The sequence below is a fragment of the Delphinapterus leucas genome, unplaced genomic scaffold (genome assembly GCF_059928025.1).
Source record: "Delphinapterus leucas isolate spDelLeu-1000000601 "Yukka" unplaced genomic scaffold, BTC_Dleu_Yukka2 spDelLeu_asBTCV2_sq25, whole genome shotgun sequence".
Taxonomy (NCBI): Eukaryota; Metazoa; Chordata; class Mammalia; order Artiodactyla; family Monodontidae; genus Delphinapterus; species Delphinapterus leucas.
The window spans coordinates 8,664,571-8,681,656 of record NW_028322234.1 but is presented as its reverse complement, the minus strand read 5'-3'; the positions used below and the strand labels follow the sequence as shown (position 1 = coordinate 8,681,656).

General features: G+C 42.1%; 1 protein-coding gene across 6 annotated transcripts in view; it reads left to right on the top strand.

Annotated features, from left to right (window-relative positions):
- LOC111166736 (uncharacterized) overlaps positions 1-16,314 on the top strand; it is a 35,421-nt gene extending 19,107 nt beyond the window's left edge. For 3 of the 6 annotated variants that reach the window (XM_089905345.1, XM_022558756.3, XM_089905344.1), the window contains 5 exons: positions 420-559; positions 1,028-1,154; positions 1,727-1,822; positions 2,311-2,393; positions 2,884-16,314. In XM_089905345.1, coding sequence (XP_089761471.1) covers positions 422-559; positions 1,028-1,154; positions 1,727-1,822; positions 2,311-2,393; positions 2,884-4,203 — 1,764 coding nt within the window. In that variant the 5' untranslated portion in view covers positions 420-421 and the 3' untranslated portion in view covers positions 4,204-16,314. The remainder of the gene's footprint in view (positions 1-419; positions 560-1,027; positions 1,155-1,726; positions 1,823-2,310; positions 2,394-2,883) is intronic. The other 3 variants (XR_016391484.1, XR_016391483.1, XR_016391482.1) reach the window with 3 other exon arrangements.
- Positions 16,315-17,086: the final 772 nt, after the last annotated feature.

Here is a 17,086-nt window from a genome sequence, read left to right as displayed (position 1 = left end):
AGAGCTCCCCAGGTGACTGTGTCTGATTCAGGGTCTTTGTGAGTTTGGATGAGGCAGGGAGTGTTTGTAGTTGCTGTGTAAGGAGGGATACTGGTCATTGGTAACCCTGCGGCATCCCATTTATTATTTTGATAAGTCTGGATGAAGTAACAGCTCTATCTCAGAGCTTCTATTTCTTTACCCATAAATTGAGAATATATATCATTATCTTTATGGCTATGTAGGCCCACCACCCTTTTTCCTGTCCTTGAGTAGAGCAGGGCTTCTCCGGCTTGTTGCACAACAGTGCGTGTGAGTGAGTGTGTGAGGGAATGTGAGATTGGGGCATGTGCACTGCACACATATCGTTAGTGTGAGACTGTTTCCTGATCTGCGAATGTCAGATGGGCTTTAATCCTCATGGGTCCTCTCTTCTCTAGCTATGTCCAACCAGGAGCCTGCCTATGTCCATGAGTCAGAAATTCCTCTTTCTTCAAAAGACCATTCCTGTCCCCAGGATGTGGAGCTGTTTGCATACAATGGCCTGGAGCCTCATACATCAACCAGTGTTGGTTCCCAGGTACACCAAGATCTCAAGGCCCCTGAGGGTGGAGGAGGCACGTCCCTAGAATGCCCACAACATCACATGTTAGGATTCTTTTAGATCTTTATCCAGGCTGATCAATGCATGATCAGGGTGCAAGAGGAAGAGCGGGAGAAGTTGGTGAGGCTGTCCTGGTATCAGGGATGTTAGGCGAAATGACTTATATAACAGGTGTTTCTCTCATAGTATAGCTCAAAGCTCTCAGGCCAGGTTTGTAGTGGAAGTAGGTTTGATCCCATGTCAGAGTTGCGTTTGAAGCAATGAGATTTCTCATTGGAAGAGAAGACATCTGAGGAGTGACTTCTAGAGTAAATGTTTAGACCCCAGATGCCCGTATTGAAAATCCTGTGTTTAGAGTCTCTCCTGTGTAATCTTTAGCCTCAGCCATCTTTGAACACATACAGGCTGGGTTCTCACCGACCCCAAATGTGTGTGGTGTTTCAGAAATCAGTGACTTTCCAGGATGTTGCCGTGGACTTCACTGAGAAGGAGTGGCCCTTGCTGGATTCTTCTCAGAGAAAACTGTACAAAGATGTGATGCTGGAGAACTATAGCAACCTTGCCTCAGTGGGTAAGGCTGGCAGCATTTCTTCATTTATTCGTTCATGAATGAAATATTTTTGTTGTAAGTACTTGCTGTGACCCAGGAACTGTGGGGATTCAGAACACAGTTATGAACAAGCCGACCTGGTGCCTGCCTTGATGGTACCTTGGCTGTTGAGACCTGTCCGTTGCATTGCCCTTGGAGGTTGTCAAGTGTGTCTGAGCTTGGGCATAGCTTTCTGAGTTAAGACGTCCTCAACCCTGGCAGTCCAGTGGTTAGAACTCTGAGCTTTCACTGCCAAGGGCACGGGTTCAACCCCTGGTCGGAGAAGTAAGATCCTACAAGCCATGCGCCACGGCCAAAAAGAAAAAAAAAATCCTCATTCTTTTGAAGGGCAAAATGTGTGGGTATTTGTGGTTTTGTGTTTTATGAAAGCCTTTCACTGTGTTCCTTAGAAATGTGGCACCATCATTTTGCTGCTCCTAAGTCAGACTTGTCCATCTTCAGAGCACTGAAGACCAAAACACTGACCCCAGACTAATGGAAGGGGTTGTCCTCTGCACGATCCTCCCTCAACATGTGTCTTTCCCCGTGAGTAGGGTGTCAGGTGAGCAAACCCAGCCTCATCTCCCACTTGGAGCAAGAAGAGGAGCTGGGGACAGAGGAGCAGGAACTTCACCAAGGCCCTTGTCCCGGTAAGCACTAGGCAGACACAAGTGCTTTTGAGAATCTGCTCTCTCCAGTGATTGGGATGACAGAGATCCATGAGGAAACGTCACCCAGGGAAATCTGAAAATGCTCTTTCTCTTTCACTGTCCCTCCATCCTCTCACAATTCTTTTGGTCTCCATGTCCCTTCTTTAAATTCGACATGTGTCCAAATGGGTTCTTTGTCCCATTCTTTCCTACTCTACATTCCTGATCTCACTCGTAATGTCTTTATCAATGCCATTCTTTGAAGAGGTGCTTCTTAGTGAGTCAGGTTAAATTTCTACCCTTGTCATTGCCAAATATCTCACATAACCAGATTTTTCAGTCATTTTTACTCATGTGTGTTCTCTGCTTTCATATTCCCTTTCCTTCTTTAGGGTTAATATTTGCAAAGAAAGCCACCTCTGTTTTTGTCACCATCATCCCACCATTTTCTTTCTCTAGCAAGTTAATATTTTCTCAATTTGTTTCAGATTGGGAGACTCCATCTAAAACCAAATGGTCAATTCTTATGGAAGATATTTTTGGGAAGGAAACATCTCATGGTGTGACAATGGTAAGATTTCCTTGGGATAATTCTGGATCTTCCATATTGGGAGAGGACAGGGGCAGCCTGAGTTAGAAAAGCAGCTCAAAACCAGGCAGGTCCCCAAGAGGAAACAGTGTCAGAGACACTGAATATTACCGATTTGGGGAAAGCCCTAAAACCTGACCCCAAACCTCTTCACTTAAAGTTCCAGTGAGTAAATATTTCTATAACTGTGGCTCAGATGTTGAGTGTTGGGGCTTAATTGAGTTTTAAACAGTTAACAAAGTATATGCAAAAAGCTTTGTGAAAGTTATACACATGGAGCCTCAGAGCATAGCATTCACTTGTTTTCTTTGATGGAGTCCAAATGAGGCAGGAGCAGTACTTTTGCACTGCAAATTATGACATCATTAGTCATAATGATGCGCTTCTATTTATGCCAGTTTATGTAGGGATAGTCTTAGGAACTTAATGAATATGGGAAATGCCTGAGTCAACCCTCCCTCTTCATCAACAGGAAAGCAGTCGGCTTGGAGAGAAATCCAGTGAATATGCTAACCTGTTTGACGTCTTCAGCATGGGTGCTCATCTTACTCAGCAAATGGGAAGGCACACTAGCAAGAGGCCTTATCACCGCCGGGACTGTGGGGTGACTTTCAAGAACAGATCCCATGTAACCCAACATGTGAACATTTACAATGGGAGGAAAATGCATGAATGTCATCAGTGCCAAAAAGCCTTCACCACGAGTGCTTCCCTTACACGACACAGGAGAATACATACTGGGGAGAAACCCTATGAGTGCAATGCCTGTGGGAAAGCTTTCAATGACCCCTCAGCTCTTAGGAGTCATGCAAGAACTCACCTCACAGAGAAGCCCTTTGACTGCAGTCAGTGTGGAAATGCATTCCGAACCCTCTCCTCACTGAAGATACACATGAGAGTTCACACTGGGGAGAGACCTTACAAGTGTGATGAATGTGGGAAGGCATATGGCAGGAGCTGCCATCTCATTGCACACAGAAGAACACACACTGGAGAGAGACCCTACGAATGTCACGACTGTGGGAAAGCTTTCCAGCATCCCTCACATCTCAAAGAGCACGTCAGGAACCACACTGGAGAGAAACCCTACGAATGCACACAGTGTGGAAAAGCCTTCCGATGGAAGTCCAACTTTAACTTGCACAAGAAGAACCACATGGTAGAGAAAACATATGAGTGTAAAGAGTGCGGGAAATCCTTTGGGGACCTCCTCTCACGGAGAAAACACATGAGAATTCACATTGTAAAGAAACCTGTTGAATGTAGACAGTGTGGGAAAGCCTTCAGAAACCAGTCCATCCTTAAGACGCACATGAATTCCCACACTGGAGAGAAACCGTATGGGTGCGATCTCTGTGGGAAAGCCTTCAGTGCAAGCTCCAACCTAACTGCGCACAGAAAAATACACACTCAAGAGAGGCGCTACGAGTGTGCCACCTGCGGTAAGGTCTTTGGTGATTATTTATCGCGGAGGAGGCACATGAGCATTCATCTCGTAAAGAAGCATGTCGAATGCAGACAGTGTGGGAGAGCCTTCAGAAACCAGTCGACCCTTAAGACACACATGAGGAGTCACACAGGAGAGAAGCCTTATGAGTGTGATCACTGTGGGAAAGCCTTTAGCATCTGCTCGAACCTTAATGTGCACCGGAGGATACACACTGGGGAGAAGCCCTATGAGTGCCTGGTCTGCGGGAAAGCCTTCAGTGATCACTCGTCCCTCAGGAGTCATGTGAAGACGCACCGGGGAGAGAAGCTCTTCACATCATCAGTGTGGAAAAGGCTCCAGTGACACATCTCTTTAAAGAGAAACATGAGAGCGCAGACCTGGCAGGTGTAAGGAAGGCAGGAAGCCTTGATGAACTCATCTCACTGGGCACAAAAGAATATGTGTTAACTTGGGAGAAATCCAATTTGTGTAATAACTGTGGAAAGACTATCTCACTTTGGAGATAGTGTGAGAACTCAAGATAGTTGAGAAAACATGTGTTTGTGGTGTGAAGAAGCCGTCAGTGTATGTTTAGCTCTCAACAAATGAGAACTTAGGGGGAGAAACCCTAGTCTGATATTTAATGTCAAAATGACTTTAGCATCACCTTGTACTTCCTTGGCACAAGAGTAAGTCCACCAGGGAGGATCTCTGTAAATTCCAAGACTGGACAGACCTTTCCTGGTCTCACTGTATTCCTCATGAGAGAAATCACACTGAAGAGAAAAACCTATGAAATAAGGAACATGGGAAAGTCGGTAACGGGTGGGCAAACTATGGCCAGCTGTCTGTTTTTATACAGCTGGCAAGCTGAGAGTATTTGTTGCATTTTTAAGAAGAAAAATATGTGCCAGAGACCATGTGTGCCCGACAAAGTCTAAAATACTGTCTGTCCCTTTACAGAAAAAAATTGCGAGTCCTTGGTCTACAGCAGTGGTTCTCAACTGGGGATAACTTTGCTCCCCGGGAGACACTTGGCAATGTCTGGAGACATTTTTGGTTGTCAAAGCTGGGGAGGTGCCACTGGCATGTTTTGGGAAACATCGGGGATGCTGTTAAATATCCTGCAGTGGACAGGAGGCTTCCCCCAAGAGAGAGAAATTATGTGCCCCAAAATGTCAGTATTGTTGAGGTTGAGAAACCTTAGCCAACAATCCCTCCATTTTTTATGAAACATGTGGGTACTCACAGTAGGAGAAATTTCTATTTAAAACTTCAAAATTATAATCAGTGTGATTCTTTCAGGAAACACATGAGAACCCACACTGCAGACAATCCCTATGTGGAGATAATTTCATCCACAGCCCTGTCACTTGTGCATATGAGAATTCACTCCCCAGTGGGATTTCTTAGTAAATGTGGAATTGCACTTATCAGTCTTTCATCATGAAAGTGGACCCCAGCTCATGAATTTTTAAGTCTTTAATTTTAAGATTATGCTCTTCCAAATAACCCTCATGCCTCATCACAGAAGGTTTGTATATAGTATTTTTACTAGAATTTCTTTCTCGATATGTGTTCATTTCCTTTTGGACAACTTACTTGACCGATGGAATTTTTTAGAATAGTGTTACATGCTGTGTAACATGTGGGTATTTTTAGTACCTGTTTGTTACAAGTATCTAATTCAAATGCAGTTGTGATCAGAGCAGGATGTCTTCATCAGATTGATCCTTTGGAATGTTTTTGGCCTCCCATCCAGCCAAGAGTAACATATAGTTGCTCCTTCAGTATCTCATATTCTTTTATATCAAGAAAGTCCAAGTTTTGTCTGATTAGTAAGGTGTGCTATTTTTAAAAATCTCTTATAGGTTTTCCTGCAGCTAGTACGGTCCATGTCCACAGCCTGGCCATTGACAAATAAGCAGATATCACTGTATGGGCTGTAAAAAAGCTTTTGAAAAAGAGTCATTCTTGCCTAGATTCTTCTCTACATTTTTTTTTCCTTGCTCTTCTCATTACTTCTCACCTTGAAAAGAGATTCAGTATCTTGTGTTAAAGGTGCATCTTATGACCGTGAGGATGCAAGCCACAGGCTGAAGGGGGAGATAACCGCAGAAAAATCACAATGATCCTGGCTTCCCCCGTGGCTTCTTTGAGTGTCTTCAGTAGTCCTGGATTTGTTGTTTCCAGACTTCCTGTTACATGAGAAAAAAGAAAACTGGTTATTGGTTTAAACTACTTTGGATATTTGATTGTTTAATCTATTTAATAATTGTTTTATTGGTGGCGGGAGGGTTCCGCTGTACCCAGCTGGATGCTATCTGTAACCCATACATCTGGTCATTAGTGAGGTTGGAGAGCTGCTACATGTGTGGGTATAATCTACTTATACTTTTAATTGGTGGATATGGGTTTTAAAAATCCTTAAAACATGTTTTTAAATTGTATTTCAAATCCCTGATGTACTTAAACATTACTTCTCGACTTGTGTTGAAATAAGTGTATTAGTTTTCACAAAAGCTCTAAGAAGTAGGTACCACCAGTAACTCCTTTTTGCATATGGGCAGTCTGAGGCAAGGAAGTTTAAGGGTGCTTGTGTGAGGTCAGCTCATTAACAAGTAGTAGTGTCTGTGTTTTGAGTCCATACTCTCTTATGTCAGGCCCTGTTTGGTGCCCTGAATCTATAGCAGTGAGTCAGGATTTTTGCCTTCATGGTGATCACATTCTACTTGGGATTAAGGCACGTGATAAACAAATGAGTAAATATATTGTATATCAGATGGTGGTCAGTTCAGTGCCGGGAAATTTAAGCATGGTGATGATGAGAGGGATGCGGGGGTTCAGTGGAACTATTGGATGGATAGTGAAAGCCTTTCGTTTAAGGGGACATTTGAGTAGAGATGTAAATTCACTGCCAGTGTGCACCATGTTGTAATGTGGGGAAGAGCACCCTCGGCAGTTCAAAGGTCATGAAAAAGAATTTTGCTTGGGACAGAGGGGCCAGTGTGACTGGAGTTAGGCAAGCTTGGGAGTTGCAGAAGGTGTTGAGGTCAGAGCTGGATTAAGGTCCTGTTCACTGCAGCATCTTGTGGGTTAACTGGAAGGACTTTGCCTTTCTTTCTCAGTGTGGAAAGTCAGTGGAGGATTTTGGACGGAGAAGTGACAGCCATTCAATTTCTGTTTTTAGAGGAACATAGTGGCTTATGGGTTGATAGGCTAAATAGAGGGACAAGATGCAAACAGAAACCTGTTAGAAGGTCATTGCAAAGTTCAAGTTAAATGTAACAGGGTCCAGATTATTAGTAGTAGGGGTGTTTTGAGAGTCTTGTTGAATGTGGCTGTAGTTTCTTTTGTATTTTCATCCCACAATTCGTTTAACTAGTGCTGAGGTACAGTTAGTTGCTGGACTATTTCCACTTTTCCCAGTTAGGAACAATGCTGCTTTAAGAAATTGTGTACATGCCTTCTGGAGTGTTGCTGAGTTATTCCAGGAGTGTGAAATTGCTGGGTTGTAAAGTCTGTGCATGTTCATTTTATCTTAATGCCACAGTTGTTTCTGCAGTGTTTGTGTAATGATACCTGTGTGGTAACATTTAAAACAGGTTTTACTGAAATGCAGAAAAGTGCTTAACTCATACAGCTAAATTATCACATGAACACATCCGTGTAAACAGGCAAGAAAAATGTTTTACTCTCATTTCTGATAACCCCTTCTCGCTTTGTCCACATAACAAACCTTTCCTTACCCCTCACAAGTGACTAATATTCTAACTCTGACAACATGGCTTGGATTTTTGTTTTTGAACCCTATGCAAATGGAGCCACACAGTATACGTTCTTTAGTGTCTGTCTTAATTTGCCCAGTATTTTTGTGAGGACCTCTAGATAGTAATACATTTTATTGGGTTCCATTGTTTGAATATTCCATTTATTTAAGCAGTTTGTGTTGATGGACATTTGTCTTTTCAGCTTGGGGCTATTGTAAATAATGCTGCTGTGAGCATATTTTAGTATTTCTGATAGTGCATAAGTGCATATATTTCTCTTGGGTGTATACCCTGGACTGAAATCACTGGATCACATGGGATGCATATTTCATAGATGATGCCAATTTTCCAAAGTGGTTGTACAAATTTGTTTTTCAACAGGCTATTTTATGGAGTTGGATCAGATGATACTAAAGTTGCCTGCCTTTTTCTTACTGATTTATATATTCCAGATGTGGGCCCTATGGCTGGATACGTTTTGCAAGTAATTTTTCCCACTCTGGCTTGTCTCTTCAGTGTTTTAATTGGTGTCTTCTGATGAAATGAGTTCTTAATTTTAATGTCACCTAATTTTTTTTTTTTTTGGCAACACAGGACTGAAAAGCCATTTTATTTCCACAGTTGCATTCTTAGGATTAATAAAATTATTTTTGGAATTGATCTTGGAGGTAGGGGACCATAATATTAATAATACCTCACCATTTCCCACACAGACACAAAGCAAATGCACAACACAACACCAGACATACCGAATGTCATCTAATCTTTATGGGCATCATTCTTCTGTTCCTGTGTAAGAAACATTTACCTACCCTGAAGGCAAGAAGATGTTTCACATTTTTTTCTATAGGTTTTATTGTTTTAGTATACACATTTAGATCTACCCCTTGGAATTGATTTTTTGTGTTATTGTGTGAGGGAGGATTAAGTTTTTTTTCTTTTCCATATTAACCCAGCATCATTTATTTTAAAAGTACATCTTTACCCTAGGGATTTTTCACCTTTGTCATATACTGAATTCCATATTGTGTTGGGTCTAATTTTGGACTTTATTCTATTGGTCTGTTTGTTCACACACCATGCCACAGTGTTTAAATTATAAATCAGAGGCTTTATAATAAGTTTCAATGTCTGGATGGACTAGTTCCCCCCTCATGGTTTTTCTTTTTAAGTGTTTTTTAGGTATTCTTGTATGCCTGTGTGTGTGCGGGGAGGGAGGTATATGTACTTGTCTATTATCTTGTCCAACTCCATAAAATTAGCTTGTTGGTATTTTTATTGGCTTTGCCTTGAATTTATAACTTATAAATTAACTTGGGGGAGTTAGTATCTCTATAATGTTGTCATCTTATCCAAGAATAGGGGATGTCTTCCAATTAGTTCAAGTCTACTTTAGTGTATGTCAGGAATGTTTAAGAATTTGCTTTGTAAAAGTTTTCTACATTCTTGTTAGGTTTTCCCTAAGTATTTAATATTACATTGTAAATTAAATTTTCTCTACCATTATGTCTTCTTTTCACAGTTTCTGTATATGAGAGCTATTAATTTTGTATCTTGATTTTATAATTTGATACTTCACTGAATTATTTCATTTTTTGAGTTCATTTTATTATTTATTTTCTGGGATTTTCCAGGTATACTACCGTATCATCTGCAAACTGAGTGAGCTTTGCTTGTTTATCAACTCTTATGCCTCTTATTGTTTTTGATTGTCTGATTGCATTGGCTAGTACCTCTAGTATGATAATAGAGGGCATTTTTGCCTTGTTCTAGAGGTAATGCCCCTATTGTTTTTCCATTCATTAAGATAAATGTTCTTTAGAACTAAGGTGTACAGTTGACCCTTGAACAACGTGGGGGTTAGGGACACTGACCCTCCACACAGAAAATCCATGTATAACTTTACTGTTTGCCCTCCATATCCATGGTTCCACATCCAAGGATTCAGTTGCAGATTGTATAGTATTGTAGTACATAATTTTTGAAAAAAAAAAATCCATGTATAAGTGGACCCATGCAGTTCAAACCTATGTTGTTCAGGGGTCAACTGTATATTTTATCATATTGACAAGGTATCCTGTGTTCTTGAATGTTTTACATGAATGGGTATTGTATTTTGTGCAAGTTTTTCTGAAGATCAATGAGGAGGATTGTGATTCTCTTCCTCTGATTTATCAATATAGTATATGATATTAATAAATTTCTCAATACTCAACAGATTTTGTATCCCTAGAATGAATTTTATTGGCCATGGTATATTATTTTCTTAATGTGTTGTTGGATTCTGTTTGCTAGTATTTTGTTTAGAATTTTGCATTGGTATTCATGAATAATTGATGTGTGGTTTCTTAGTACTGTCTGTCTGGTTTGGGTATTAGTATTATGGCTGCTTCATGAGAGGAATTAGGAATTTTTGCCTCCTTTTCAATGCTCTGGAATAATTTGTACAGCATTAAGACTATGTGGTTTTTAGAAGATTTGGTAGAATTCTTTGTGAAACCATCAGGGTGGAGTGCTTTTTAGTGGTTTGTTTTCTTAGGAACTTTATTTCTTTAATGGAAATTAGTCTGTTTTAAGCTTTCTAACCTGAATGGAGTCAGCACTGGTAATCTGTATTTTCCTAGGAAATTGTTCATTTCATCTAACATAGAGGTCAGCAAAGTGGTTATATGATTTTAAAAATATTTTTTGATTCAATGGTCATCACCTCTTATTTTTTGTATATTTGCTTTCTCATTTTGTGCATCAAATAAGCTAGTGGTTTATTTGTTTTCTTGAAAAAAATGGAATTAATTTTTTCTTATTATTTATTTATTTAGGCTGTACCGGGTCTTAGTTGCAGCATGCAGGATCTTTAGTTGTGACATGCGGACTTCTTAGTTGCGGCATGCAGGTGAGATCTTAGTTCCCTGACCAGGGATCGAACCTGGGCCCCCTGCATTGGGAGCGTGGAATCTTACCCACTGGACCACCAGGGAAGTCTCTTCCTCATTAATTTCTGCTTTTATCTCCACTACTTCCTTATGCTTTCTTTTGGTTTATTTTTCTTTTTCTAGGTTTCTTTTTTCTTAACTAGTAATTAATTTATTCTTAATCTTTCATTTCATTCACAAGTGTTTTGTGCAGTGAATTTTCCTCTGCTCACTGATTTGAATGCATCCCATAGATTCTAATATGTAGTTTTGATTATCATCATTTCTTTACAGTTCTGTAATTTCAGTTTGTATTTTTACTTTCACTTAGGAGTTAATAAGGTTTTTAAATATCCAGGTACAGGGCTTCCCTGGTGGTGCAGTGGTTGAGAGTCTGCCTGCCGATGCAGGGGACACGGGTTCGTGCCCCGGTCCGGGAGGATCCCACGTGCCGCGGAGCGACTGGGCCCGTGAACCGTGGCCGCTGAGCCTGCGTGTCCAGAGCCTGTGCTCCGCAACGGGAGAGGCCACAGCAGTGAGAGGCCCGCGTACCACAAAAAAAAAAAAAAAAAGTATCCAGGTACAAGAGCCCTTCTTCTTTTTGTTAGTAAAGTCTAGGTTTATTTTATGTTGATTATTCTGCAATTTGAATATGATATGCCTAGATCTAGGCTTTTTTTTTTTCCTTTTTTCTATTGATCCCATTTGTATTGATGATCTCTTAGTTTCCTGTATCTGTGGTGGTTTGCTATCTGTCATTAATTTTGGAAAATTCTCATCCGTTATTACTTCAAATATTCTGTTCTTTTCTCTCATTCTTCTTCTGGTATTCCCATTATATGCATTTACACCTTTTGTAAATTGTCCTGCAGTTCTTGGATATTGTTTTTCTTTTCATATTTTTCTTTGCATTTCAGTTTTGAAAGTTTCACTGCTGTATCTTCAAGCTCACTGATCATTCTTTCTTCAGCCACATCCAGTCTATTGAGCCCATCCTTTGATAGCATTCTTCATTTCTGATATAGTGTTTTTTATTTTTAGCATTTCCTTTGATTCTTTTTTTTTAATTTAAATTTTAATTTATTTATTTTTGGCTGCATTGGGTCTTCGTTGCTGTGCGCGGGCTTTCTCTAGTTACGGCGAGCGGGGGCTACTCTTTGTTGCAGTGCACGGGCTTCTCACTGCGGTGGCTTCTCTTGCTGCGGAGCACGGGCTCTAGGTGCGCGGGCTTCAGTAGTTGTGGCACACAGGCTCAGTAGTTGCACAGGCTCTAGAGTGCAGGCTCAGTAGTTGTGGAGCATGGGCTTAGATGTTCCACGGCATGTGGGATCTTCCCGGACCAGGGCTTGCACCCGTGTCCCCTGCATTGGCAGGCAGATTCTTAACCACTGAGCCACCAGGGAACTCCTTGATTCTTTCTTAAAGTTTCCATTTCTCTGCTTACGTTACCCATTTGTTCTTAACATATTCCCTTTATCCATTAGAACCCATACCATATTAACCACAGTTAATTAAAATTCCCAGTCTGGTAATTCCAAAATCTCTGCCATAACTGAGTCTGGTTCTGATGCTTGCTTTCTTATTTTAGACTGTTTCTTTTCTTTTTTCCTTGCCTTTTACTACGGCTTGCAGTTTTTTTGTTGAAATCTTGACATGATGTGTTGGGTAAAGTGAACCGCAGTAGATAGTCCTTTAATGTGCTTAATATTTTTCTAGCTAGAAGATAGCCTATGTTTGCTGGTTGCTGTAGCTATTGTGTCAGAGGCTAAAGTATCCTCCAGTGTCCTTATTTTTATCTTCCCTGTTCTTGGGTTCTTCTAGAGACTCTTTTTTAAATTTTTATTTATTTACTTATTTTTGCAGCCTCTGAAATTTATTTGGGTTTGTTTAATTTTAATTTTTATCTTTTGGCCATGCTGTGCAGCTTATGGGATCTCAGTTCCCCAACCAGGGATTGAACCCCGGGCTGCAGGAGTGAAAGCCTGGAATCCTAACCACTAGGCCACCAGGGAACTCCCTAGAGACTCTTTAAATAGGAGCTTAAGACTAGCAATTCTTTAAACTGTAGTCCTTTGTTCTACACGAGCCCAGGAAAATCCTTTCCCTTCAGTTTAAGCTACGTGCGTTCCTTTATATTTGTCTTTAGCCCACTGCTACTTTTATGAATTCAGAATAAAAGCTGATTTTTTTAAAAAGTACTCAGTTACGCCTTGAGAATCTAAGTAGATAAATAAATCTGCTTCCTAAAGACAAGTTCCAGCCTCAGGCCTTTGACAATTCTTCTGACTTAATATTTGTGATAACTAAAAAAGTTTCTCTACCTTACCCAAGAAGAAGGCAGATTTGAATATTGTAACATAGATTAACTGCCGTCTTCTACACACCACTGCAAGTTAGTCATTCACCTGAGAAGACACAGGTGAAATAAGTCAACTTATCAGCTGGAAACTGGGACCATTTATTGAGTGCTGTCTGTTCAGCCTCACTTCATCTCTCAACTGCAGTACCTTTCATGCTGGCACTACCTGATCAGTTGGGCTTATAGTGCATTATGTCAGGGGGGCAGGTCACAGGGCTTCCATCTTCCGTTTGTCTTCCTGAAGTCCCTGCACCCTGTCCACTTGCAGTGCTCCATGCAGGTCTTTGGGTGCTTGGTGGGGGGCAGTTGCACATCTGTGAGTGAAGGTGGTGAGTGTTCTGCAGATCAAAAGTTTTCCTCAGCTCATTAGTGAAGAAATAGCAATTATTGACTGGCTCTTGCCTACATTTGAAAAAAAAATGTACCCTAGAGGCCAAGCCCAAGGGGAGAAGAGCACTTTCTCTCAGCATTGAGTAAAATATGACTCTTTCTTTAATTAGGAGCCCTGGGAATCCAACACAGCTACTCCCTCAACCCAGTTCCTCCATCATGTCAAGTAACAGGGCAGAAGGAAACTGAATTCCCATCGCCACCTAAGTGGCTCAGAGCTCTTGCATCTCGTTGCACTGTTCTGCCAGTTCTTGGGACAGATGTGATACCTTACACAGTCTCTCTGGAGAGTTCTTGTAATTATACTCCTACCCGGTCTTCTTGTCTCACTGTGGCTTTCAGTTGTTGGGGCCTCTCCAGCAGGAAGCAGCTCTGTCTTATGTAATGTTTGGGTAACTCCACTCCACTCAGGAGTTTTTCCTCTCTAGGCAACCAGTGAATATCAGTTAAGTGCCTTACACTGGACTAGGCTTTGGAAAAAAAGGCATGGTACTGTCCTTAAAGGAGTAAAGGTCTAGGAGGAGAGACAGATATAAACAACAAATGAGATAGTTAGTATGGCCTGGTAATCCATTAACGAGGCCCCAAGGAGGGATGCTGAACTTTGGGAGTTCAAGGAAAGCCATATTGAAGAGATGATGCAAGCTACGTGTAGAAGGCTTATTTATAGTGTTCAGGATCAGATTTGAATCAGCATGTCAATCTGAGTGCAAAGGCACAGAAAAACACATATAACATTCTCTGACATGTAAAAGGACAATCTTTGAAGTAGGAGATAAAGCTGAAGAGATAACATGGGACATTATATAACACTTACACATGTACATCAGGAATTTATCAATCTCAATTTAAATGTTAGTTGAAGTTGATGGAAATCCATTGGCATTTGATGCGATTTGCTGCGTAGGAAGAAAGGTAGCCTGTGTATGCTCCTTAGTAGAATGGAATGAAGGGGGCCTGTTCATATTTGCTGCATAATAAACTACCTCAAACACCGCGGTTTAAAACAACCACCATTTACTTCGTTTACAATGCTGTTGCTTGACAATTTGGGCTGTTCTTAGCTGGGCTTACCATGTGCTTGCAGTTGGCTGCTGGTTTGGTTACTTGCCCTTCACTCCGGTCTCATCCCCCAGTAGTCTAGATGGGGCCTGTACACATGATGCCAGAGGGTTCCAGAAGAGCGCAAGCTCCACTCTGCAGGGTGCTTTTCAAGCCCCTGCATGTGTCATGTTTGCCTGCACCCCGTTGCCCAGTGCAGTCACATGAGCCAGCCCAGTGTGGAAGGGTCCTCAGAATTACACAGAAGGGACATGGGTACAGGAAAGGGAAGAAATGGTACCTATTTTTACAGTTGCCACAAGGCCAGTGTTTATATTGCGAGAATTTCAAATGAGGGAGAATAGCTTTATATAGATACAATTGACATATAAGAAGCTGCACATTCTTAACATATACAATTTGATAAGTTTTGACCTATATGTACACTTGTGAAACCATTGTCACAGTCAAGGTGGTGATCCCCCAAAAGTTTCCTCATGTCCCTTTGTAATCCTTCCCCATCATTACCCAGGCAACCAATGAACAGATAAGATTCTTGTTCTCTGGCGCTTCGGTCACTAAGATTTGTTCATCTGTTTATTCAACAAATGTCCGTTGATGGTCTGTTCCAGACCTATGGCCTCCTTCTCCATGCAAGGACTCTTCTGTCTAGAGACCAGTATTTTAGGTCCGTTCTCTTTTGGGCCTTAGGAAAACTAGGGTCTAACCCTTACTTTTTTTTTCCCTTGATTTTCCTTTCATTGATTGTTCTGAGTCGTGGTAAATAAGTGGTTCTCATTAAAGAGTGATTTTGTCCCTAAGGGATATTTGGCAATATCTGGAGTTTTTTTTTTTTTTCTTGGCTGCACTGCGCAGTTTTCAGGATCTTAGTTCCTTGACCAGGGGTCTAGTCCTAACCACTGGACCGCCAGGGAATTCCCTATTTTTTTGCTTTTTTTTTCTTAATTTATTTTTGGCTGCGTTGGGTCTTTGTTGCTGCACGCAACTAGAGAAATCTAGTTGTGGTGAGTAGGGGCTACTCTTCGTTGTGGTGCACAGGCTTCTCATTGTGGTGGCTTCTGTTGTTGCAGAGCACAGCCTCTAGGCGTGCGGGCTTCAGTAGTTGTGGCATGCAGGCTCTAGAGTGCAGGCTCAGTAGTTGTGGCACACCAGCTTAGTTGCTCCACGGCATGTGGGATATTCCCGGACAAGGGTTCGTACCCTTGTCCCCTGCATTGGCAGGCGGATTCTTAACCACTGCACCACCAGGGAAGCCCTTTTTACTTTTTTGAATGGGATGTAAGAGTGGCGGAAGGTGCTGGCATCTAGTGGATAAGGCCACAGATGCTGCTAAACATCCTACCATGCATAGGGCAGTACCCGTCCCCACCTCCAAGAATTATGTGGCCCCAAATTTTAACAGTACCGAGGTTGAAAAACCCTGTGGTAGAATAATAATTTCTATACCTGCAACTAATTGAAAGATGGAGGACAGTCAGGTACTGTTCAGGCTTATTAGTATGGTCCTATCTTGGCTTCATCTTACTCCAGTGCCCCAGGTCACCAGGGCCAGAGGTCCCATAGAATGGTTGTAAGCTAAGACATTGCACTGAATAAAGTGATTTTTTTTTTTTTCCAGTAGCAATCAGTTTTTTTTTTTTTTGCAGTACACGGGCCTCTCACTGTTGTGGCCTCTCCCATCGCGGAGCACAGGCTCCGGATGTGCAGGCTCAACGGCCATGGCTCACGGGCCTAGCCGCTCCATGGCATGTGGGATCTTCCCGGACCAGGGCACGAACCCGTGTCCCCTGCATCGGCAGGCGGACTCTCAACTACTGCGCCACCAGGGAAGCCCAGCAATCATTTTTTATCTCACACTCAGACCTCTCCTGGAGAAGAACGCAGCTGGGCAGAGCTTTGTGGGGTGCAGGATCCTGCCAATAGATATACCTCTTTTGGGCACAAGATGGGGGCACAAATAAATAAATATTGTGTTCATGAATATGGTATCCACTGCTTTTTCAAAATGTGTACATTTGATACTTAACACTGATTTTCTGTAATCACCCCAGCAGTTATTTACAAATGAAGAATCTGAGGCTGCTTAGAGACAGAGAGTAAATGATAAAGTTAGGATTCAAACATTGGAATCTGCCTGCGTCCAAATCGTGTATTCAGCAAGAGGGTTCCTCGTTCCTCAAGTCAACCCAAGAAAGGTTTTAATTCTTTGCTCTCATTTCAAGAGAATCTCCCCATGGAGCTGAACCAGTATAAAGGATGCTCTGCCCTCCCAGTTCCCTGTTGTAGGGAGTCCTTGTTTGGGGCCATTTCCTGGTCCAATCCTTAGTCTCTAGATCCAGGAAAGTTCTCTCCTGGACTCTACAGATCTGATTTCCAGCACATGGTGCTCCTGGGGCAATTCAGAGGGCTGAGCCTTGCACAGGGCCCCCTCCTACATGACGTCCTCAGTGCCCTAAGTCAGAGCTCTGGGGATTCATTCAGCCTCATCTAAATCCATAGCCTGATCAACCCTCTCTAGTCAGCTTTTCTACCTGTTCTGCTGATAATGGATCCCTTTGTACCTTCGCGTGGTGAACATGGACCCAGACAGCTCTCGTGGATCTTTTGATGGATAACAATTATTGAGTGCTTGGGCTTCCCTGGTGGCGCAGTGGTTGAGAGTCCGCCTGCTGATGCAGGGGTCACGGTTTCGTGCCCCGGTCCGGGAAGATCCCACATGCCGCGGAGCGGCTGGGCCCATGAGCCATGGCCGC